At 36.7% G+C, this 25571-nt stretch overlaps 1 protein-coding gene across 2 annotated transcripts in view; it reads left to right on the top strand.

Annotated features, from left to right (window-relative positions):
• The window catches only part of SH3BGRL (SH3 domain binding glutamate rich protein like), a 110427-nt gene that overhangs the window by 57608 nt on the left and 27248 nt on the right, over nucleotides 1-25571 (top strand). The window contains exon 1 of one of the 2 annotated variants that reach the window (XM_019429489.2): nucleotides 13281-13366. The exons of the other annotated variant lie outside the window; for it this stretch is intronic. Coding sequence (XP_019285034.1) covers nucleotides 13364-13366 — 3 coding nt within the window. The 5' untranslated portion in view covers nucleotides 13281-13363. Of the gene's footprint in view, nucleotides 1-13280; nucleotides 13367-25571 lie in introns of those variants that run through there. 2 annotated transcript variants of the gene reach the window in all.

The following is a 25571-nucleotide window of genomic DNA, read 5'->3' as shown; positions in this document are numbered from 1 at the left end:
CATGGAATTTCAGATGGGCCCATTCAGACTCCGTGAGCCCCTGGGGACCCCAAGGGCACCCACCTGTGGAGCCACAGAATCGAATTTGGCAGGCAAGCTAGACCAAGTAGCACATTCACATTCACACCAGAGGTTATTACATTCCCTCCCATAGAATTCCTACCTGTGAGACTTCTGAAGTCTCGGGGAGTGATCAGGTCCCCCTTCCACTCTTGTGAGTGGGCCTGACTAGATTGGGCCCCAGCCATAATGGTTCTGACCTCAGGTCCATGTCCTCACCTGCCAAGTTTCCTCGAGTCCAGCGGGAATGGTGGAGCAGGGGCTGGCCTGAGGCAACTGAGCGGGAGACTGCTGAAATTCAAGCAGGGCTTGCCCTCTCCCTTGCAATCCCTCATTCTGTCACCACCTCACCATTTTCCCTTTCCCAAGCCAGTGGCAACAATGGGCCAGCGCGGTTGGGTTTTCTGGTCAGGGAACCAAATATCTTGTGGAATCAGGCTGGAACGCTGGCAGAAAAACCAAGCGGCACTCAGAGATCTTGGTGGATTGGAGATTTATTTAACACCAGCAGGCTCAGAGGAGACCATTTGGGCAAAGATCTGAGCAACAAATGCAAGTGGGGAGGGTAATTTATAGTCGTCAGCTTCCATATCTTTAGGGGGGGGGGGTTGCGTGAGCAGCAAACAAAGGAAGAAGAACCCAGAGGAGGGGTCTCTAAGCTAGAGACCAGAGTTTATTTTAGCCCCAATCAGCCATCTTTGGTGTACTTTATTCACTTCTCCAGCAATGCATTGTGATTTAAATAAGGTCTTCTGTGTTGAAGGGGTCTTTACCTAAAAATATTTAGTGAAAGGGCTCCTGGGTGGCTCAGTCAGTTAAGTATCTGGCTTCAGCTCGGTTTGTGATCTCGGGTTTTGTGGGTTTCATGGGTTGGAGCCCTATGTAGGGCTCTCTTCTGTCAGTGCAGAGCCTGCTTTGGATCCTCTGTCTCCTTCTGTCTCTGTCCCTCCCCTGCTCTCTCTCTCTCTCTCTCTCTCTCTCTCTCTCAAAAGTAAATAAACATTTAAAAAATATATTTATTGAATACCCACAATGTGTGAAGCATTCTGGTATTCTGAGGGACACAAACACAAATCAGATGTGGGAACTGCCTTTTGAGGAGATTGTAATCTAGTAGGGATAACAAAACTTGTATGTAAATGTTTGTGTGTGTGTGTGTGTGTGTGTGTATGTATATATATATATATACACATATATATATATACATATATATATATGTGTATATATATATATTTGTCTTTTTTCCACACAAGGGCTATTAGGATTAGCAAGCCTGCATTGATGATGTGGTAACAGCTCTACAAAGACAAAATCATTTATATTAACAGTGAACCGTAGGAGTAGGAAACAAAAGAGAAGCACAGTGCATTAATTTACCAATTGTTCATTACTTACTGTGAATAGCCATTATATATTTATCATAAACAAAAGCCTCAGGCGCCTGGGTGGCTCAGTTGGTTAAGCATTTGACTTCCGATCAGGTCATGATCTCACAATTTGTGGGTTTGAGCACCACGCCAGGCTCTGTGCTGACAGCTTGGAGCCTGGAGCCTGCTTCAGATTCTGTGTCTTCCTCACTCTCTGACCCTCCCCACTCCTGCCCTGTCTCTTTCTGTCTCTCAAAAATAAATAAAACATTGAAAAAATATTTAAAAAGTGCCTTCACTTGTAAAGATAGCATTTTCTGAATTTATCATCTTGTTTTGCTGTGCTTAGTTTTTTTTTTTTTTCCTTTGGTTGTTTGTTCAGATAGCACTTTCTGTTGTCATACCCATGGGTTGATTTCTCCTCCCTATAGAGGACTTATAGCTCAATTCATTTAAAACATAACTCATCATCTTTACTCTCTCATCCTTATTTCACCTTTTGCTTCTCAGATATACACAACACATACACATTTATATGATACACATATATATGGAAGGTCTGCCTTCATTTACAATGATGAGGGAGACAAAGGCAAACTGAGGGCAAAGCACAAGCCAGCACGCCCCCCCTCCCCAGGTGGGATATGTGTGACATTTCTCAGGCACTTCTGGCAGCCCAAGAACAAAGGAAAGGGAGAAACCAAAGGTTATCTGTTAGAGATCACAGTCATGCAGGACATGAGTCTCCATCACTTTACAAATGTCTTAGTAAATTATAAGAAAAAGGCAGTCTTATCAATAACCTAATCTTCAGAAACCTATAGACTCAGTTTCCTGGAGCCCTAACATCACCCTCCCCTCCATAGTGATGTGGGGAGTAAAAGTGAGAAAGAAATGGTAGGTAAAATTAAATTTCTTTATAACCTGTAACCCATTGACAAATACTTGAGATAGGCAGAGTAAAACATTCCTCCAGGAACTCCCTACTGTCTTAATGTTAATACTTTGCTAGAAGAAAAAAAACAACTTAGCTTGACAATAGCTAGGCCTCCAGTATCTTATGAGTCCTCTTTAGCGTATGAAAGTCCTTTTGGAAACCTCCCTTTTGCCTTTACCTCCTCCAAGTCCATAGTATATAACCAGTCATTCTTCACAACCCCAGTTCAGCTCTTTCCACAGGTCCTGTCCCTGTGCTTTAATAAAATCACTTTTTTGCACCAAAGATGTCTCAAGAATTCTTTCTTATCCATTGGCTCCAAATCCGCACCACCACTCCAAAACTGCATCAACAATGTCCTGCTTTTTACCAGTGGTCCCATATTATTGTCAGCATCATCTTTTAATTAAATGAGATAATTTGTTTTAAAAGCCTAGTCCATTAATTAGGATTTATTTAGTTCCTTTACACTTGTCTACTTTGTGTTTTGGAAGTCATCTTTCACTTTGATAACTGATAATGTATATCAACTAATTAATATCTGAAATTATTTCATATATTGTTAATAATTAAGCTGATAACTACACTTATCCTGGTGAGCATTTTAGAATGTATATAAATGTCAAATTACTATATTGTACACTTGAAACTAATAAAATATTATGTCAACTATACCTCAATTTAAAAAATAATTAAAAGCCACTTATACTGGGTGTTGTATGCAAGTAATGAATCACTAAATTATACTCCTGAAACTAATATTACACTGTATGTTAACTAACTAGAATTTAAACAAAAACTTGAAACTAGAAAAAAAAATGCTGCTTACTTTGAATCTCTGCTCTACTGTTTTCTAGCTGTGTCTTCTTGGAAAAGGTTAACTGTTTTCTGACCCATTAAAATGCGATAATGCATTAAAGTGCTTAGTGTAATATTTAGCACATGGCATAAGTATTTAAAAGTATATAAGTATCATGAGGCACCTGAATGGCTAAGTCAGTTAAGCCTCTGACTCTTGATCTTGGCCAAAGTCATGATCTCAGGGTTTGTGAGAATGGGCTCTGTGCTGATGGTGTGGAGCCTGCTTGGGATTCTTTCTCTCTTCCTGTCTCTCTGACCCTCCCCCACTTGCTCTCTCTCTCTCTCAAAATAAATAAATAACTTTAAAAATACATAGCTATCATAAATATTTTACTTAAGTGTGGAAATTGAATTTAGTGTCTTAAATTTCAAAATCTTCAAACAGAAATAGTATTTTGTCCTATTATGCTCCCCAAAGAGCTAAGCAGTGAAACAGGAATTCATCTACAGGATTGGGAGGAAGGGTGGATTTCATTACCAATATATGAGCATAGACTGAAGAAAATAGAAAAAAAAATGTTAATTAAAAAAATCTTTTAATTAAGTACAACATAGCAATGAATCTCTTTATTTTTCACCATTTTACTTGTTTTTATGCCAAGAAGTATGGAATTCCACACATTTTGGAAGGCTGGGAATATTTTTATATTATTCCCTGTTGCCCTACAAAACTAGTCACTTAAATGTTTGTGTCTCAAGCTGTTAAAAAGTGCAGGATTCTATGATGAAGAATCATTGACATATATCATGCAGATCTTTTAAAAGGTCCATCAATGTTTTTTAATGTGTATTTATTTATTTAGAGAGAGAGATAACATGAATGGGAGAGGGCCAGAGGGGGAGAGAGAGAGAGAGAGAGAGAGAGAGAGAGAGAGAGAGAGAATCCCAACCAGGCTCTGCATTAACAGCTCAGGGCCAGATGTGGGGCTCAAACTCACGAAACTGTGAGATCATGACCTGAACTGAAACCAAGAGTCAGATGCTCAACCAACTGAGCCACCCAGCTGTCCCAGAAATGAAGTACTTTTAAAAATCATAAGGTAAAATGAATATTTTAATTTTTGCAATTTTATTCCCTATACCATATGCTTACTTGTAATATAGATTAAAATTAAAACAAACTATAAAAGCAATTCTGTTCATATAACATTTTAGTAGTAACATTGGCATTACAGTCCTTTTTTCATAGACTTTACTTTCATAAGAATTCTGTAGTGATAACTGCCAGGTTTTTTTTGTCTTTTAAACTTGACTATTGTTAGATTTATTTCAACAAATAATTTCCTAAATCAGGATGAAAATAAGGCAAAAGCATGTTTACAGAGAGAATAAATGCTTTGCAGCTTGTCTAGACTTCAAAATGAGGTCATGATTTACTTTTTGTCTTTTGGCACACATATGGATATTTGGGTTTTGAATTAGAGAAGTTAAAGATGTAACATTGGTCACAAGAATTGATTTTACACATAAGCAATCTAACTTATGAGGGACTGCTGATGAATGTGTTATCCCTAGGGGAAGAAGAGTTTAGTCTGGCTTGATGAATTCTTGAATAATCCATGATTTCTGTTTTTAATAGAATTTCTATACAACTTAACTCCCACAATTTTCTTTTCAACCATGTGAAATGACAGGATTTCATCAGGCAAAAGTATGTTTGATGTTCAGATTAGCTTCCTCTTCAGAAACCTAGAAGAGTTGAGAACCTTATAAAGCCAAATAAGTTGTAAATAGTAGATGTGGGCAGACAGTTCTCCATTAGTTTCTTGCATTTGTGCACATCTTGTGAGCAAAGGCACTGACTACCATTGTTCTGTATTATCTTTTCAAGGATGCAACCTGCCTTGAAAGATGACAGTGTCTCTCCCTAAACCAAAGGGAAGATTTGTGTATGGCTCTGTATAAAATACCTGGGTTCCCTAACATGGCTTCCTGTGTCACCATAAAGAAATTAAGGAACAGGGAAAAGGTAAAAGAAAATGCTGATACTTTGGATACTACTCTTGTTGTGATGGAGAAGTCTCATGTTTTCTGCCACCATTCTTAAAACTATGGCAGGCTTATCTGTTAGTGTGCAAGTAGGATAAAAATATCAGATCTTTCACAATTCTTGACAGTAGTTTTTATTGTTGTTCATGCTGTTCTTGACAGTCATAATCCAAATAACAATGGTAGCAATTAAATTGCACAGAAACTCACTAATAAACCCACAGAACTGCATGGCCCAAGCCGATTTTGTTTAGCAACATTAGTTTACTATTTGTTAACTTCTTGGACCATTTGATCCTGGTCTTATTTAACTAATTAGGTAACATATAACCATTATTCTCAGCTGGTCAGTTTGGAATAGGTTTATTGCCTCGAGTCTGGGAATACATTCATAGTTTTCTCCGGAATGTTCATCCGGGGCACACTGGTCAGCTAAGACTTCAGTCTAGTTATTTTTTCCTATGGCAAATGAATTTGTTTCAGCCAAGATACAGAATTCTCTACGTTGCCATACTCTCTTAAAAAGAAAGTGTTTAAGGGCACCTGGATGGCTCAGTCAGTTAAGCCTCTGACTTCAGATCAGGTCATGATCTCCAAGTTTGTGAGTTCAAGCCCCACGTCAGACTCTGTGCTAACATCTTGGAACCTTGAGCCCACTGCAGATTCTGTGTCTCCTTTTCTCTCTGCTCCTCCCCTGCTCTCTCTCTCTCTCTCAAAAATAAACATTAATTTTTTTAAAAGGAAAATGTTTAATTTCCTAATGAAATATTATCACTTCACCAACTAAAGGGGAAAAAAAAACACACCACCGCTAATGTAGTCTGAAAGGGTTTTATTTACTCTTTTGTTTTTGTGTTTGCTTTCTGAAGTCATAGGCTGCCCTTTAGGTGTAAAGATTATTCTAGGGATTCATCATCAGCTGGATATGGTTAGCAGTTGTTTTCTTTCTTTTTCAAGTTTTTATTTGAATTCTAGTTAGTTAACATATATAGCAAAATTGGTCCCAGTTGTAGAATTTAGTGATTCATCACTTACATATAACATTCAATGCTCATCACAACAGTACACTCCTTAATACCCATCACCCTTTAGCCCATCCCCCCACCCATCCCCTCCACATCAACCCTCTGTTCTCTATAGTTAAGAGTCTCTTATGGTTTGCTTCACTCTCTCTTTTCCCCCCTTCCCCTATGTTCATCTGTTTTGTTTCTTAAATGACACATGTGAGTGAAATCATATGGTATTTGTCTTTCTCTGACTGATTTATTTCATTTAGCATTATACTCTCTACCCTATCCATATTAATGCAAATTTCAGGATTTCATTCTTTTTTAAGGCTGAATAATATTACTATAAACACACACACACACATACACACACACACACACACACACACACACACACACCCCCCACGTCTTTATCCATTCATCAGTCAATGGATATTTGGGTTCTTTTTGTAATTTGCCTGTTTTTGATGCTGCTGCTATAAACGTTGGGGTACATATACCCCTTCAAATCAATGTTTTTGTATCCTTTTGTATCCTTTGTGTAAATGCCTAGTAGTGCAATTGCTGGGCTGTAGGGTAGTTCTATCTTCAACTTTCTGAGGAACCACCATCCTGTTTTCCAGAGTGGCTACATCAGTTTGCATTCCCACCAACAGTGCAACAGTGTTCCCCTTTCTCCACATCCTTGCCAACATCTGTTGTTACCTGTGTTATTGATGTTAGCCATTCGGAAAAGTGTGATGTAGCATCTCATGGTTTTGATTCCTATTCCCTGATGATGAGTGATGTTGAGCATCTTTTCAAGTGTCTGTTAGCAATCTATGTCTTTGGAAAAATGTCTACTCTTGTCCTATGCCCATTTCTTATCTGGATTACTTATATTTTTTGGGTGTGCATAACTTTTTTTGATAACTTCTTTATAGAATGTGGATACTAATCCTTTATCTAATATGTCATTTGCAAATATCTTCTCCCATTCCAGAGGTGGCCTTTTGTTTTGTTGATTGTTTCCTGTGCTGTGCTGAAGCTGTTCATCTTGTCAAAGTTTCCCAATAGTTCATTTTTGCATTTGTTTCCCTTGCCTCAAGAGACATGTTAGTAAGAACTTGCTACAGCAGAGGTCAAAGAGGTTGCTGCCTGTGTTCTCCTCTAGCATTTTGGTGGTTTCCTGCCTCACATTTTTTTTGGCATCCATTAGCATGGTAGATGATTCTCCATCCCTTGACTTTCAATCTGGAAGTGTCTTTAGGTCCAAAATGAGTCTCTTATAAGCAGCATATATATATGAGTCTTGTTTTTTTTTAATCCATGGTGATATCCTATGTATTTGGGGCATTTATTCCATTTATGTCGATAATTATTAATGGATAAGAATTAAGTGCCATTGTATTACCTGTAAATTCGCTGTTCCTGGAGATTTTTCTCTGTTTCTTTCTAGTCTTTGTTGCTTTTGGTTTTTTTTTCCCACTCAAAGAGTCCGCTTTAATATTTCTTGCAGGACTGGTTTAGTGGTCACCAACTCCCTGGGAAATTCGTTATCTGTCCTTCTTTTCTGAATGACAACCTTGCTGGATAAAGTATTCTTGGCTGCATATTTTCCCATTCAGCATATTGAATATATAATGCCACTCCCTTCTGGCCTGCCAGGTTTCTGTGTTGAGATCTCCTACTAAACTTATTTGTCTTCCTTGTAGGTTGAGTATTTCTTTTCTCTTACTGGAAATCCCTTTCAGGATTTTTTTTCCTAAGATTTTTTTAATGTTTATTTATTTTTGAGAGAGAGAAAGCATGTGCATGTGAGCGAGGTGGAGCAGAGAGAGAGGGGGACAGAGGATCCAAAGCAGGCTTCTTGCTGACAGCAGAGAGCCCAATGTGGGGCTCGAACCCATGAACAGTGAGATCATGACCTGAGCTGAAGTCAGACACTCAACCAACTAAGCCACTCAGGTGCCCCCAGGATTCTTTACTTATCTCTGTATTTGGTTAGCAGTTATTTTCCCAGGAAGATCCAGAGAGGGTGACCAAGGACATACTTTTTACATGTATGGAAGGTAATTGGACAAAGAATTGCCTACCAACTGAGCTTGGAGAACTTAAATAAATAGTCATATAAGCAACTTTTAGATTTTTAAACAACATTTAATAATATACATTTCTTTGTAAAGATAGTTGAAAATTCCTTTAAAAAGGCAAAAAAATATATTGAAATAATCATATGTTTGTGTAACACTACTTAAAATCCTTGACCTTGGGGCACCTGGGTGACTCAGTTGATTTAGCATCTGACTCCTGATTTCAGCTCAGGTCGTGATCCCAGAGTCATGGGATTGAGTCAGCAGGCTCAGCATGGAGCCTGCTTAAGCTTCTCTCTCTCTCTCTCTCTCTCTCTCTCTCTCTCTCTCTCTCTCTCTCCTGGGGTGCCTGGATGGTTCAGTTGGTTAAGCCTCTGACTTTGGCTCCGGTCATGATCTCACGGTTTGAGCCTTACATCAGGCTCTATGCTGACAGCTCAGAGCATGGAGCCTGCTTTGGATTCCGTGTCTCCCTCTCTCTCTGCCCCTCCCATGCTCACACTGTCTCTCTCTCTCTCTCAAAAATAAACATTAAAAAGAATTTTTTAATTGTCTCTCTCCCTCTGCTGCTCCACCCCACTTGAGTGCTCTATCTCTCTCTCTCTCAAATAAAATAAAATAAAATAAAATAAAATAAAATAAAATAAAATATTCTTTACCTTGATTAGACTGTAACTCAGGGTGGCTGTATTTTTTTTTCAGTGTGTAAAAAAAATAAAGTCAGGCCTATTTGTCTGATTATATTACATTAATAAACCATGCTGTTTAATTATACAAATTTTTCATTGTTTTGATAGCTGACTCTGTGATTTAAAAGTATGATAGAATTATTTGTGAAAGCCACTCAGATATTGTGTGTGTACAAAGATTTGCTATCTCCTATTATCATGCATTTAATAGAATGGTAATTTTTAAGGGCAAATAGATTGAATTTGAGTAAGTTATATGGGGCATTTTGTACCATTTCCATGAGTTTGAACAACATGCAAAAATATTGTGTTTTTTTCCCACATTTGATGGTGGACAATGGAGATATTCTCTTATTTGAATGTCATTAGCAATAGACCAAACCTTCCTAAATCATTCTATTTTGTTCCTTTTCTTTCTGTTGTCACCACAATACTACTCTCTAGTTTGAAAAAGCCATTGCCTTAAAATATTCTTACTGTACTGAGACAGAATTTGGTCACAGCAAAGAGATGTTTTACCTGATTGAAAATGCAGTAGTACATATGCAAAAGCAGTTACCTTTACCTTTGGAAAGGTACAGGGAAGTGGAGAAATCATTTTCTTTCAACCTAGAGTTATTAGGAATTGCATTCATGAGAATTTGCATGTGTCTTTTTATTTGGGAGTATTATTGGTCTTCTTCATAGAATGATTTTGGGGGACTTACAGAGATTAATTCAATGACTTCCTTACTCATTGTTTCACATTTTTTTTGGTCTTCTTCCTTTTTAAAAAAATTTTAAACATTTATTTATTATTGAGAGACAGAGAGACACAGAGCGTGAGCAGGGGAGGGGTAGAGAGAAGGAAGACACAGAATCTGAAGTAGGCTCCAGGCTCTAAGCTGTCAGCACAGAGCCTGATGTGGAGCTCGAGATCACGAACTGTGAGATCATGACTTGAACCAAAGTCAGTCGCCTAACCAACTGAGCCACCCAGGCGTCCCATGGCCTTCCCCTTTTAAAGGAATTAAATGTTGGTGGACTTTTATAGTGAACACTAGCTAAGTGTCATGGGTATATGATTTGTGGTTCAAATTGACTTAACTTTGGAATTTTTTCTACTGCTTCAGATTTATCTGTCATTTGGGAGTGGTAATTATTTCACATTTGGAGCAGTTTAATAGATACCAGATAAAGTAACCAATATAAGAAAAAGAGCAGTTTTATAATTTGGCAGGAATTTTTTTCTAAGTAAGCTCTCTGCCCAACATGGGGCTTGAACTCATGACCCCAATATCAAGAGTCACATGCTCTACCCACTGCATCAGCCATGCATCCCTGGCAGGATGTTTTGAATGAAAATTTACTCTAAGACTCAAGAAATGTATTGTTTGGCAATATATAACCATCAGACAATTTTCTATTAGACTCTCTTACATTAGAAGCACATTTTTATGGATATTATCAGATAAAATTTCTTACTTTGATTGACACTTTTTCTAAACACAACACTTCTGGAATTTTACTGTGATGCAGTGAACAGTTTCATCTTTTTAAGGTTTTTTTTAGGAAGAATTTTAAAGTCTGAGTGGCCCCTCAAACATTTGCTGGGTGTGTGTGCTTAACAGCCCATCTTGCTTCTCAGCGCCCCAGCAAATGAGTGAGGGAAGTCATTAGATGTTTTGAATGTTGAGGTGTCATCCCAGCACTTTACAAAGCATTTGTCTGGTAGTGACTACCTAGTGACTACACTATTTGCTTTAAACACCTATTTATCATCCTCATGTGCAATTTCTATTGATATTGATAGCTGCTTATCAAAAAGTTACATTGAATGGTGCAAATACAATATTCTTAAGTTTGATTCTAGAGCCTGGCTCTTCATCTGCATTCCCTTACTATACAGCTCTGGAAGGACTGTATTCTAATAGGATTGATGTACTATGGTGTAATTCATTGTTTTTAATAACTTGAGAACAAGGGTTCTTTACGAATATTTAAAATAGGTAGCTACCATTCCCTGAGAGTTTACATTTATTTATTTATTTATTTATTTATTTATTTATTTATTTTCTCACTTGTAACACATTTATAGAACACCTGCTATAGGTAAGATATGATAATGGGTACTGGATCATGATGAGCAAGATAGACAAGGTTCCATCCATGAAAGAGCTTATAGTTTACAATCCAGCCTATTTTATTGTAGGCAGTATGAGAGGTACATTGCTTCTCTCATCTATATTTGTTTCTATAATCATTGTTGGAAGTGAATGCTATTACTCTCACCTCATAAATGAGGAATTTGAGACTCAGAAAATGTAATTAATTTACTTAGTCACACAGATAAGAAATGTAGGCTACAAATTCAAACCCAAGTCAGTCAGGTTTTGTATTAATTTTCTATGCTATGTAACAAAGTACTATCATTTTAGTAGCTAAAAACAGTACACATTTACTATATCACAGTGTCAGTGCATTGAGTAATCTGGCATAATTTAGCTGGGTTCTCTACAAGGCCTAAATCAAAGTGTCAACCAGGACTGGTTTGTCATCTAGAGGCTCCACTGTGGAAGAATCCACTTTCAAGCTCATGGTTGATGGCAGAATTAATTTCCTTGAGGCTGGAGTACTCATGACAGCTTGCTTTTTCATATGTAATGAAGGAGAGAGAAACTCTAGTGTGGGTTAGCAAGAAAGGTCAAGCCTTACAATATCATCACTAGAGTTACATTCCATCACGTTTGCCATATTCTGTTAATTGGAAGCAAGAAACAGTTCATTTCCATACTCCGGGGGAAGGGATTATACAAGGGAGTGAATCCTAGGAGGTAAGGATAATGGAGCCCCATGACAGTGTGTTTGCCACAAGTTCCATAATCTATTGTCTTTGCATTATACTATTCTGCCTTTATTAAGAGCTCTATATACATAAATTGATTTTTGAAATATTTTTTAACGTGTGTGAAGCATTATAGCACCACTAAAAAAGTTTGGCAAGGGAATCCCCATAATCTCATGATCCTAACACCACTCAATTAGTCTCCTGAGCAAGTTGTAAAGAGATAGCACTCCTACTATCTGTATGAGAGGTAATAATAATTGTGTTTGAATTCCTATCTGATTTAAAAAAAAAACACAGTTTTCCTTTTCACAAGTTGGATTCATAGCAAATACATGATTCTCTAGACTTCTTTTTTCACTGTTTATATCATAAATGTTTTTCCTTGTTGCTACATAATCATACAGTGGTCAGTTTCAATTGTACTCAGCAATCTTTTGAATGATCACATCATTGTTTACTTAACCAAGTCCAAATAGTTTGATGCAGGCAATTTTTAATCTTCCACTGCTAAAAAAATAAATAAATGACAACAACAATAAAAACACACCAAAACATTGCATAAACTCTTTAGGCACAAGTTCTATCCTCTTTTGCATTATTTACTTAAACTAGGAATTCAGAAGTGATATTACTGGATCAAGACACATGAATGTTTCCATGGCTCTTGATGCACACTCTCAAAATGCTTCTAATTTTATTTGACTTAATTGAATTAACCAGCCTTCAAAATTGTAAAGGCATGTGATAGTTCTAATTGAAATTCTATGGTCACTGGACAGACAGTATCTTAACTGTTGCTATTACTGCTGTAGTGGTTTTGGTAGGGCAAAGGGGAAATTATCTTTTCTTTATGGCCATGGACCAGATCTCAAGATGTTCTATCCTGGAGTTCAAGTGAGGAAAAGGATTTCCTCAGGACTTATCCTTAGTACCAAAGGATGTCACTTACATGGATATTTTTCTTGGTCATAGTGCAATACAGTGCCTTCCCCTACAATGGGGCAGAAGCTATTCACATGAGATACTTCAGAAATCTACATTAGCTTCTGTACAGGGACAGATTTAATTAATTTATTTCTTCAGATGCAGTACCCTGTTGTTGAATGTGTCCATGTTGGCAGCATATTTCATGGTAGCTTTTCTTATAGTTGAAAAGGAAAAGGATAAAAAGATGGAGCTAATGTAGTACCCAGTATATTGGCTCATATTTGTCATCTGCTACAGTAATAAGAACAGATTATTTAATTTTTTATGATTCAAGTACTGATAGTTTGGAGTTGGTAGTTACAGCCTTTTTTTTTTTTTTTAAGTATCTGTTGTGAGCTGGAGAATTTAGCTACCATATTTGGTTTTCATATGCCTGCCCTGTGACCTTACATTAGCCTGTTGGAGGATTTCTGTGTTTTTGCTTATCCTTATATGGGAAGGCTGCCTGGAGAATCTGTCTGACCAGAATTAGAAGCCCTGTAGCATTTGCAGGAAGTGTGGCGTTAGGAAGAAGCCGTCATTTGTGTAATTAAGTTTCCTTATGGCCAGAATTTGTTGCATAAAGAGATGGTGAGTTAGAGAACATTTTTGCTAACTATAAAATACCTCTTCATATGCCAAATTTCCTTTATTCTAATAAAATTCCCCTAAAGAAGATTGAAATCTCTTTGTACTGAACTTGATAATGATAAGTGGTTGAAGCAGGGAAGTGGAGGCTGGAATAGATTGATAGTTTATTGTTATAGTTTATTGTTAAATTCTTAGTGCAAACTTAGTCTGAATTATTTTGGAACATAAGATCCACATATGTTAAACTCACACTTGTCACAAATATTTAGCTTTGATATTTGATTATAACAATGTGATTTGTGTCAAGGAAAGTTTTTGCTTTAATGGCATTCCCAAAGCAGACAGAACAGTCTAAAATACCTGTTACCCTTTTTCCCCCTTAGCACTAATTTCCTGTAGCTACCTATGGCCACAAGTCACTGACACTTTTGTGGAAGCACTTCGGAATGTTCTTAACTTCACACTTTATTTGTTCAAATATGTGACAGTTTTAAATGGAGAACTTTTTATATATATAAAGGCACTGGGTTCATATGAATAACAGCTTCTTCACTGTAACTTTTTCTTATCAAGTCTTAAAGTTCCATAACGGCTTTACTACTTGTGCCATGTTTGTTTCATTATCACAGAACTTCAGAGTGGGAAAGGATTAAAGGGATTATCTAGAAAAATCTACCCTGTGTATAAAACCTTTGAAACAATCAATGGTTTTATTGCTCTTACTTTAGGCCAAGCTTTGGAAGTAAGAATGATACAAAATATATGAAACATCTCTTCACTCAAAGAGCCATCATTAAGTTGACAGTATAATTAGTATGAGATAACAAGTGTGGTAGTGCATTATTTTGTTATTCATCATGCTTAGTATTTAAGTGGTGCTTTTCACTCATACAAATCTTGGGCAAGTGTGTACTTTGAAGAAAGTTTCTAATCCATTTGAGCATTAGTTCCTTCATCTGTGAATATGGAATGAAAATAATAGCAGCTGCCTCATAACACTTGTGGAAACAAAATAAGATAAGCATGTGAAAAAAAGATAAGGATATAAAGGGCTTAGTATAATGCCTGGCCCATAAAAAACCTTAATAAGTAATAATTATTATATTAAACTTTGCAGTTAGATTACACTTGGTGCAATGCAGACAGGAACCTAGTTCATATAAAATTCTGCAGCCCTTTGTTAGCAAACCCTAAAGTGAAGTCTGTCCTTTTGTTTTCCCTTATTACCCCAGCCCTAATACACCCACTTCCATCCAGCAGATAGAGGCCAGACTTTGATTAAGGGCTGGCTAGTTTCCATTGCTTAAATTATCTGCTAGTATGGAATTTATAATCCTATGATTATAATTTATAAATTTCTTGAGACCATAAATAATATCTATTTTATTTTATTTTTACTTGTATCAGGGTAAGAACAATGGCCTTGAGGCCCAGTATGTACTTAGAAACTACATTATTTTTTGATAATTTTTTTATTTGAGTATGGTTGACACATAATGTTATAGTATTTTCAGGTGTACAACATAGTGATTCAACTTCTCTGTACATTATCCTATGCTCACCAGAAGTGTAGCTACCATTCTTGATTGAATGGTAGCCCCTAACATTACCTAGGCAGGGATCCAGCACTAATCTTTTTCAAGCAGCAAAGGATCCTAATGTTGGATTTGGGTATTCTAGTTACTTTTTGTTCATAATGATGTGGAGATTGATTAAATTGTGTGCATACTCATTTGGATGATAATGGAAGCAAAATTATAGTCCAGTAAGTAGAATTTAGCATTAAATTATATAGTAAGAACACATCAAAAAGTGTTGTTGCTCTTTGTAAGAGATTGTTAACCTTGTATAATTTTTTTTAATCTATTTAAGATGTCATGAAGATGAACATGGAATTTTAGTTTACTAATTTAAGCTTTGGAGTTAGAGATATCTAAGTTTGCATGCCAGCCCTGCCGGGCACTAGCTTTGTGAGTTTGAGTAAATTTACTTCTTTTTTTGGGGGGGGGGGGGGTGCAGCAATGCTTTATTAAACATACAAAACAGACAGAAAAAGATCAGTTTCAAAGGTGGGTGTTGGTTACCCAGGGCCAGGACATCTCTCATAGTGATTTTTTTCTTTTTTTCAAAAATGTTTATTTATTTTGAGAGACAGAGAAAGAGAGAGAGAGAGCAGAGGAGACGAGAGGCAGAGAGAGGAAGAAAGAAAAGCCCAAGCAGGCTCTGTGCTGTCAGTGCAGAGTCGGACGTGGGGCTTGATCTCACAAAGTGTGAGATCATGACCTGAGTTGAAATAAAGAGTCAGATGCTTAATTGACTGGACCCACCAGGCACCCCTCTTTGTGAATTTCCTTATGCATATCCCTTTCATGCCATAGTGGAAGGAACACTGTCCTCTCCCTAAGGAAGACAGATGTAACAGTGGGGGTGACCAGGTATCATGTAACGTACGTGCTTTAAGAAAAGACAAAAGAATACTCAATGAACATGAAACAAGAAAGATATCCACACAAGGTGGTCATTCAAGCACAGGCTATTTGGGCTCTTTATCTCATAAGTGTTCCAGCCCCAAGGCCCATTCTAATGTGGCTGAGTAAAGGTAAAAAGACTGTGCATGTGAGATAGTCATTTGGATTAAAAAAAAAAAAAGGTACAATTGGAGATGTAAAGTTAGACTGGAAACCCTATGAAAAATATTCTCTTAAATAAGCTTTTAGTAATGTGAAAATATACATTCTCTGAGAAAAGATAAAAGATAAAATTTTCACTGCTGTGATGTTACAATTCCAGGGAGAGAATGAAGTCATTTTTATTGTTTGTAACAATAATTGGAATATCAAACATTTCTAGCTGTTGTCTGTCAAATCTGCACTCATTTTCTTCTTAATGTGTGTTTCTAAAATAGTACTGTCAGTATCTCTTTTTGAATGCAAAATAATGTCATAGTCTGAAGGTGAATATAAGGTCATTTTATTTTTTTAAGTTTATTTATTTATTTTGAGAGAAAGAGACAGAGACCAAAGGAGAGGGGCAGAGAGAATAGCAAGCAGGCTTCATAGTGTAAGCACAGAGCCCAATGGATACAGGGTTGGAACTCATGAACCGTGAGATCGTCACCTGGGCCAAAACCAAGAATCGGACACTTAACTGACTAAGCCACCCAGGCACTCCTCTTGGGGACTGATTTATAGAAACACCTCAAGTTCTTTTATTTTTTAGTTTACCTCTTCAAGTTCCCATTAGCCCAATCCCCACTGCTGTCCCACTTCTTTTTTATTCTGTACCTTTCTATAAAATTCAGAAGTGAATTTGTAATCTGTGAATTTGTAATCCACGCTGGTGAGAGTTTACATGCTACATGGATAAGTTCAGATTTGCCTGAGTCTTTTTTTGAAGCTACTATTTATTTACAACAATTTCACCACGTGGAGTACTGGGTGTTTATAGTAATTATTTCTTTTTTTCCCCCATTTATTTATTTATTTATTTATTTATTTTTAATTTTTTAAATTTATTTTTTTATTTTTTAAAATTTACATCAAAATTAGTTAGCATATAGTGAAGCAATGATTTCAGGAGTAGATTCCCTAATGCCTCTTACCCATTTAGCCCATCCCCCCGCCCACAACCCCTTCAGCAACACTCAGTTTGTTCTCCATATTTATGAGTCTCTTCTGTTTTGTCCCCCTCCCTGTTTTTATATTATTTTTGTTTAACTTCCCTTATGTTAATCTGTTTTGTCTCTTAAAGTCATCATATGAGTGAAGTCATATGATTTTTGTCTTTCTCTGACTGACAAATTTCACTTAGCATAATACCCTCCAGTTCCATCCACATAGTTGCAAATGGCAAGATTTCATTCTTTTTGATTGCCAAGTAATACTCCATTGTATATATATACCACATCTTCTTTATCCATTCATCCATTGATGGATATTTGGGCTCTTTCCATACTTTGGCTATTGTTGATAGTGCTGCTATAAACATGGGGGTGCATGTGTTCCTTCGAAACAGCACACCTGTATCCCGTGGATAAATGCCTAGTAGTGCAATTGTTGGGTCATAGGGTAGTTCTATTTTTAGTTTTTTGAGTAACCTCCATACTGTTTTCCAGAGTGGCTGCACCAGCTTGCATTGCCACCAACAATGCAAAAGAGATCCTCTTTCTCTGCATCTTCACCAACATCAGTTTTTGTCTGAGTTGTTAATGTTAGCCATTCTGACAGGTGTAAGGTGGTATCTCATTGTAGTTTTGATTTGTATTTCCCTGATGATGAGTGATGTGGAGCATTTTTTCATGTGTTGGCTGGCCATCTGGATGTCTTCTTTGGAGAAGTGTCTATTCATGTATTTTGCCCATTTCTTCATTGGATTCTTTGTTTTTTGGGTGTTGAGTTTGATAAGTTTTTTGTAGATTTTGGATACTAACCGTTTATCTGATATGTCATTTGCAAATATCTTCTCCCATTCTGTCAGTTGCCTTTTAATTTTGCTTATTGTTTCCTTCGCTCTGCAGAAGCTTTTTATTTTGATGAGATCCCAGTAGTTCATTTTTGCTTTTGTTTCCCTTGCCTCCAGAGACGTGTTGAGTAAGAAGTTACTGAAGCTGAGGCCAAAGAGGTTGTTGCCTGCTTTCTCCTCGAGGATTTTGATGGCTTCCTGTATTACATTGAGGTCTTCCATCCATTTTGAGTTTATTTTTGTGTATGGTGTAAGAAAGTGGTCCAGGTTCATTCTTCTGCATGTCGCTGTCCAGTTTTCCCAGCACCACTTGCTGAAGAGACTGTCTTTATTCCATTGGATATTCTTTCCTGCTTTGTCAAAGATTAGTTGCAATACGTGTGTGGGTCCATTTCTGGGTTCTCTATTCTGTTCCATTCATCAGAGTGTCTGTTCTTGTGCCAGTACCATACTGTCTTGAGGATTACAGATTTGTAGTATAGCTTGAAGTCTGAGATTGTGATGCCTCCTGCTTTGGTTTTCTTTTTTAAGATTGCTTTGGCTATTCGGGGTCTTTGTGGTTCCATACAAATTTTAGGATTATTTGTTCTAGCTCTGTGAAGAATGCTGGTGTTACTTTGATAGGGATTGCATTCAATATGTAGATTGCTTTGGGGAATATCAACATTTTCACAATATTTGTTCTTCCTATCCAGGAGCATGGAATCTTTTTCCTTTTCTTAGTGTCTTCTTCAATTTCTTTCATAAGCTTTCTATAGTTTTCAGCATATAGACTTTTCACCACTTGGGTTAGATTTATTCCTAGGTATTTTATGGTTTTTGGTGCAACTGTAAATGGGATTGATTCCTTGATTTCTCTTTTTACCGCTTCATTGGTGGTGTATAGGAATGCAACTGATTTCTGTTCATTGATTTTAAATTCTGAAACTTTGCTGAATTCATGGATCAGATCTAGCAGTTTTTTGGTGGAATCTTTTGGGTTTTCCATATAGAGTATCATGTCATCAGCAAAGAGTGAAAGTTTGACCTCTTCCTGGCTGATTTGGATGCATTTTATTTCTTTGTGTCGTCTGATTGCAGAGGCTAAGACTTCTAATACTATGTTGAATAACAGTGGTGAGAGTGAACATCCCTGTCTTGTTCCTGGCCTTAGGGGGAAAGATTTCAGTTTTTCCCCATTGAGGATGATATTAGCATTGGGTTGTTCATATGCGGCTTTTATGATCTCGAGGTATGATGCTTCTATCCCTACTTTCTTGTGGGTTTTTATCAAGAAAGGTTGCTGTATTTTGTCAAATGCTTTCTCTGCATCTATTGAGAGGATCATATGGTTCTTGTCCTTTCTTTTATTAATGTGATGAATCACGTTAATTGTTTTGCAGACATTGAACCAGCCCTGCAACCCAGGTATAAATCCCACTTGGTCGTAGTGAATAATTTTTTTAATGTATTATTGGATCCGGTTGGCTAATATCTTGTTGAGGATTTTTGCATCCATGCTCATCAGGGAAATTGATCTATAGTCCTACTTTTCAGTGGGGTCTCTGTCTGGTTTTGGAATCAAGGTAATGCTGGCTTCATAGAAAGAGTTTGGAAGTTTTCCTTCCATTTCTATTTTTTGGAACAGCTTCAAGAGAATAGGTGTTAACTCTTCCTTAAATATTTGGTAGAATTCCTCTAGAAAGCCATCTGGCCCTGGACTCTTGTTTTTTGGCAGATTTTTGATTACTAATTCAATTTCCTTATTGGTTATGGGTCTGTTCAAATTTTCTATTTCTTCCTGTTTCTGTTTTGGTAGTGTATATGTTTCTAGGAATTTATCCATTTCTTCCAGATTACCAATATAATTGGAATATAATTGCTCATAATATTCTCTTACTGTTTTTTCTTTAATTTCTGTTGTGTTGGTTGTGATCTCTCCTCTTCATTCTTGATTTATTTATTTGGGTCCTTTCCTTTTTCTTTTTGATCAAACTGGCTAGTGGTTTATCAATTTTGTTAATTCATTCAAAGAACCAGCTTCTGGTTTCATCGATCTGTTCTACTGTTTTATTGGTTTCAATAGCATTAATTTCTGTTCTAATCTTCCTGTCTTCTGCTGATTTGGGGTTTTATTTGCTGTTCTTTTTCCAGCTCCTTAAGGCATAAGGTTAGGTTGTGTATCTGAGATCTTTCTTCCTTCTTTAGGAAGGGCTGGATTGCTATATACTTTCCTCTTATGACTGCCTTTGCTGCATCCCAGAGGTTTAGGGTTGTGGTGTTATCATTCTCATTGACTTCCATATACTTTTTAATGCCTTCTTTTACATCTTGGTTAGTCTATTCATTCTTTAGTAGGATGTTCTTCAGTCTCCAAGTATTTGTTACCTTTCCACATTTTTTCTTGTGGTTGATTTCGAGTTTCATAGTCTTGTGGTCTGAAAATATGCACGGTATGATCTCAATCTTTTTGTACTTACTTAGGGCTGATTTGTGTCCCAGTATATGGTCTATTCTGGAGAATGTTCCATGTGCACTGGAGAAGAATGTATATTCTGCTGCTTTAGGATGAAATGTTATGAATATATCTGTTAAGTCCATCTGGTCCAATGTGTCATTCAAAGCCATTGTTTCTTTGTTGATTTTTGGATGAGATGATCTGTCCACTGCTGTGAATGAGTGTTGAAGTCTCCTACTATTATGGTATTACTGTCGATGAGTTTCTTTATGTTTGTGATTAATTGATTTATATATTTGGGTTCTTTCACATTTGGCACATAAATGTTTGCAATTGTTAGGTCTTCTTGGTCTATAGACCCCTTGATTATGATATAATGCCCTTCTTCATCTCTTGATACAGTCTTTATTTTAAAGTCTAGATTGTCTAATATAAGTATGGCTACTCTGGCTTTCTTTTGTTGACCATTAGCATGATAGATGGTTCTCCATCCACTTACTTTCAATATGAAGGTGTCATTAGGTCTAACGTGGGTCTCTTGTAAACAGCATATAGATGTATCTTGTTTTTTTATCCATTCTGTTACCTTATGTCTTTTGATTGGAGCATTGAGTCCATTGACGTTTAGTGTGAGTACTGAAAGATACGAATTTATTGCCATTATGATACTTGTAGAGTTGGAGTTTCTGGTGGTGCTCTGTGATCCTTTCTAATCTTTTGTTGCTTTTGATATATATTGTTTGCTATTGATATATATATGCATATATTCATCTTTTCTCCCCTCTCCCCTCAGAGACTCCTTCTTAAAATTTCTTGCAGGGCTGGTTTAGTGTTAATAAACTCCTTTAATTTTTGTTTGTCTGGGAAACTTTTTCTCTCTCCTTCTATTTTGAATGACAGCCTTGCTGGATAAAGAATTCTTGGCTTCATATTTTTCTGATTCAGCACACTGAATATATACCACCACTCCTTTCTGGCCTGCCAAGTTTCTGTGGATACGTCTGCTGCAAACCTGATCTGTCTTCCCTTGTAGGTTAGGGACTTTTTTTCCCTTGCTGCTTTCATGATTCCCTCCTTGCCTGAGTATTTTGTGAATTTGACTATGATATGCTTTGTTGATCATTGGTTTTTGTTGAATCTAATGTGAGTCCCCTGTGCTTCCTGGATTTTGATGTCTGTCTTTCTCCAGGTTAGCAAAATTTTCCTCTATGGTTTGCTCACATAACCCTTCTACCCCTATTTCTCTCTCTTCCTCCTCTGGAACCCCTATGATTCTGATGTTGTTCCTTTTTAATGAGTCACTGATATCTCTAATTCTTAAATAGTGCTCCTTTGTCTTAATCTCCCTCTTTTTTTCTTCTTCGTTATTCTCTATAAGTTGTTCTCTTTATCACTGATTCTCTGTTCTGCCTCATCCATCCTTGCCGCCCCTGCATCCATCCGTGATTGCAGCTCAGTTATAGCATTTTCAATATCATTCTGGCTATTTTTTTTACTTCTTTTATCCTTGAAGTAAGGGATTCTAATCTGTTTTCAACTCCAGCTAGTATTCTTATTATTGCGATTCTAAATTCTGGTTCAGACATCTTGCTTCTATTTGTGTTGGTTAAATCCCTGGCTGTCGTTTCTTCATGCTCTTTCTTTTGGGGTGAATTCCTTCGTTTTGCCATTTTGAAGGGATAAAAGGAATCAATGAGGTAGAAATATTGAAATAAAAAAATTAAAATTAAAAAAAATATTGAAATTAAAAATTAAAAAAACACACACAGATACAAATTGAAAAGATTATTCTAGATCCTAGGTTTGTTTTGGTCTGGGTGTTGAAAGTGGTTTGACAGATTAAAGGGAAAAAAAAGGGGGGGTGGAGAAAAAAAAGGAAATCGTTTGAGAATTTGAAAAGCTGAATACACTAAAGTAGACTAAAATAGATGATGTGGGTAAAATAGAACTTGAAAAAAATATACACAAAAGTATAGAATATAGTAGAAAAAAATTAAAGAAAAATATTTTTAATAAAAATTAAAAAGAAATATGAATTTTTTCATTTCCTGTATTTAAGAAAAAAGAAAAGAAACGAACAAGAGAAAAAAAAGATAAATAAAAAAGAAAAATGAAAAAGTTAAAAAAGAAAAAAGAAAAGAAAAAAAGGAAATCATTTGAAAATTTGAAAAAGTGAATACACTGTAGTAGACTAAAATAAAATGATGGGAGTAAGATAGAATTTGAAAAAAATTACATAAAAACAAAAAATATAGTATTAAATTTAAATAAAAATATATTTAAAAGAAATTGAAAGTAAAAATGAAGCCTTTATCTTTCTGCATTCAAGAAAAAGAAAAGAAATGAAAAAGAGAAAAAAAGAAAAGGAAAGAAAAAAAGGAAATTGTTTGAAAATTTGAAAAGGTGAGTACCCTGAAGTAGACTAAATTAAAATGATGGAAGTAAAGTAGAATTTGACAAAATTTACACAAAAGTAAAAAATATAGTAATAAAAATTAAAGACAGATATTTTTAATAAAAATTGAAAATAAAAATGAGTTTTTTCTCTTTCTGCCAAATTCTGTGGTTCAGGTTGTGCAGATTGTTGTCTTAATCTTCCAGTAAGTTTTCTAGATGTGTAGGATGGTTTAGTGTTGGCCTGGCTATATTTCATGGACAGGAGACACACCAAAAGCTTCCATGCTGTTCCACCTTCTTGGCTCCTCCTACTTAACTTCTTTTAACTTCAGTATTCTAATCCATAAACTGGAGGTAATATCTTCCTTATAGCATATTATAAATATTAAGTGAAGGAGTGCCTGGGTGGCTCAATAGGTTGAGCATCCAACTTCAGCTCAGGTCTTGATGTCACAGCTCATGGGCTCAAGCCCCACATCAGGCTCTGTGCTGACAGCTCGGAGCCTGGAGCCTGCTTTGGGTTCTATGTCTCCCTCTATCTCTGCCCTACCCCCATTCATGTCTTTCTCTCTCAAAAATAAGTAAAAAGTGTTAAAATTTTTTAAATATTAAATGAAATAACATGTAAAAGACATACTTTGGCTGCTGTCACTTAATGGGCCTTTTATAAATGGTAATTGTGATTGATTGAAATAAATAATAAGACAATATGTATCTCTTAGACTTGTCTGAAAACAACCACAATTTGAAATTCCTGTGAATTTGGGAATAATTAACAAATACCTTCTAATAACCCAAAGTATCTCTCTATGCTAGATGAACCATAACTTCGGTGAGCCCAGATATTCTAAATCTTGTGAAGCTTATGAGATTCAATCCTGACTGGAACAAAAGTACAAATGGTGTGGGGAATAAGCTTAGGAATTCCCTGGGCTTACACCAATGGGTTGACAAGTCATAAAATTGCTCACACCCGAGTTTGGGTAAACCAAACTGGCACCCCAAGAATAGGGGGGTGCAAAGACACCCCAAGAATAGGGAGGCACAAATGTGCCAGGAATAAGGAGGTGCAAAGGCACCCCAAAATAGGGAGGGGGTGCAGAGCCCCCCAAAATAGAGAGAGAGAGGCAAAGGCCTGAAATAGAAACAGTGCAAAGATGCCCAATACATAGGAATAATATTAGAAATTCAGAGTGAAAGCACCCCAAATTTAGTACTATAGCAGAAAGCTGCTTTCATAGGAGAATAGGGCCAGGTTAGGTAAATTGGTGAAATTGGACTATGGACTGCTGCACTACAGGCAAAGCAGGCCAGAGCGGAGATGATTAACAAAAGAAAAGGTGTCTTGTCAACCCTGGGGTTATTCCCCTTATCTTTCTCATCCCATAGGCTAGCAAAGATAAACAGGTTCTGCCTCACTTCCGCTGTAAACAACCCTCCTCCTGACTGCATGGTGCCTGGATTTTGTATTAACCCAAACCCCTAACCACAAAAATCCTCAAGACCCCCTTTCCCTCATGTCCACAAGTTAATGTTTACAGATTCATTGTCCCTTTGTGCACGTCCATCGCCATGTTTGTAAGCCTTCTGAGCCGAATAAAAATTGGGCAAGAACCCTTATTCAGGACTGTTGTCTTTTCCCGGACATTAGCCATCACTCCTTTCAATCCTGCTTCCTCTTTTGGTGGACAAGAGAGAACTTTAGACCCAGAGTCTAAGACAAAACACAAAAAAGTACCAGATAGGAAAGGGCTGGATAAATGAGGTCATTCAGAACTGATATTTCATTTAGTCAAGAAAATCTTTTTTAACCTAGAAAATAATTGTAACTGTATTTTCCTTACTGTGATCACCTTAAGAAATAGCTATTTTTGGGAATTACATTTAAATATCTACTTTTTCTTCTTTTCACACTGGGCTCTATTTTTAAAACTACTTTGGCCTTAACATCTATGTAGATTTGATGTGGTAGAAGTACAACTAAAAAAGAAAATAATAGCAGTACATTTTTTCTTTTGGTAGCAGTGTGTAGCAAACCTTAGCTTGTGGTTTTATGTTGCCATGTCTTAGAACATCTGTCAGCAGAATTCCAGGGGGCTAAGGGTGGAGGCTGGAGACCAAGGAAGAAAATTCTTAATAGTCATCTTAACCCAGATTTGTTGTGAGTTTGTTAGCAAAGAGATATGAATTGCAAATTTTACATGGTTGATTGCGACCAAAGAGTTTTTAAAATATTGCAAAACAGACAAGGTGCAAACAAGTGTCTTGCTGTGGTTATATCATTATACTAAGCAATAGGAAGAGTGGCTTAAGGATTCATGACAGTATTCATTTAAAAATGCACACAGATGTCGCTGGTTACTGAGCAACTATCCTGTGGCAACACTACACTGGTCCAGCATCAAACTGGTAATTCAGATTTAATTTTCTTTTTGGATGTATTTTGTAAGCAGATTGGCTTACAAAATTTAAGTTTTATCTGTTCACCCCTCCTTCACTCCACTGTTAAATTTTTAGGCACAGGCTAGGCAAATACAGGCTTACTAGTTTCCTACAAAGTATGGTGGGCTTTTTAGGGAAGCATTTGAAATAAACAGAACCAATCGGAGGGAATCTGTATATCTGAATTTCTCCTTGCAGAGGTTGACTGGGTCACAAATTATAAACTTGTTTAAAAAAGACAAAATAGGGGCATCTGGGTGGCTCAGTTGGTCAAGTGTCCCACTCTTGATTTTGGCTCAGGTCGTGATATCACAATTGTGAGATTAAGCCTCGCATTGGGCTGCACACTTAATGTGGAGCCTGCTTAAGATCCTCTCTTCCTCTTCCTCTACCCCTCCCCCCAAAAAAAGACAAAATAGACACCCACACAATTGTTCATTTATAGACTTCAAGCATGCACAAAAATTT

Source organism: Panthera pardus, unplaced genomic scaffold, assembly GCF_024362965.1.
Source record: "Panthera pardus isolate Hobbes unplaced genomic scaffold, ASM2436296v1 HiC_scaffold_27, whole genome shotgun sequence".
NCBI classification, from domain to species: Eukaryota; Metazoa; Chordata; class Mammalia; order Carnivora; family Felidae; genus Panthera; species Panthera pardus.
The sequence above is the reverse complement of the archived record's forward strand: the minus strand, read 5'-3'. Positions and strand labels throughout refer to the sequence as shown.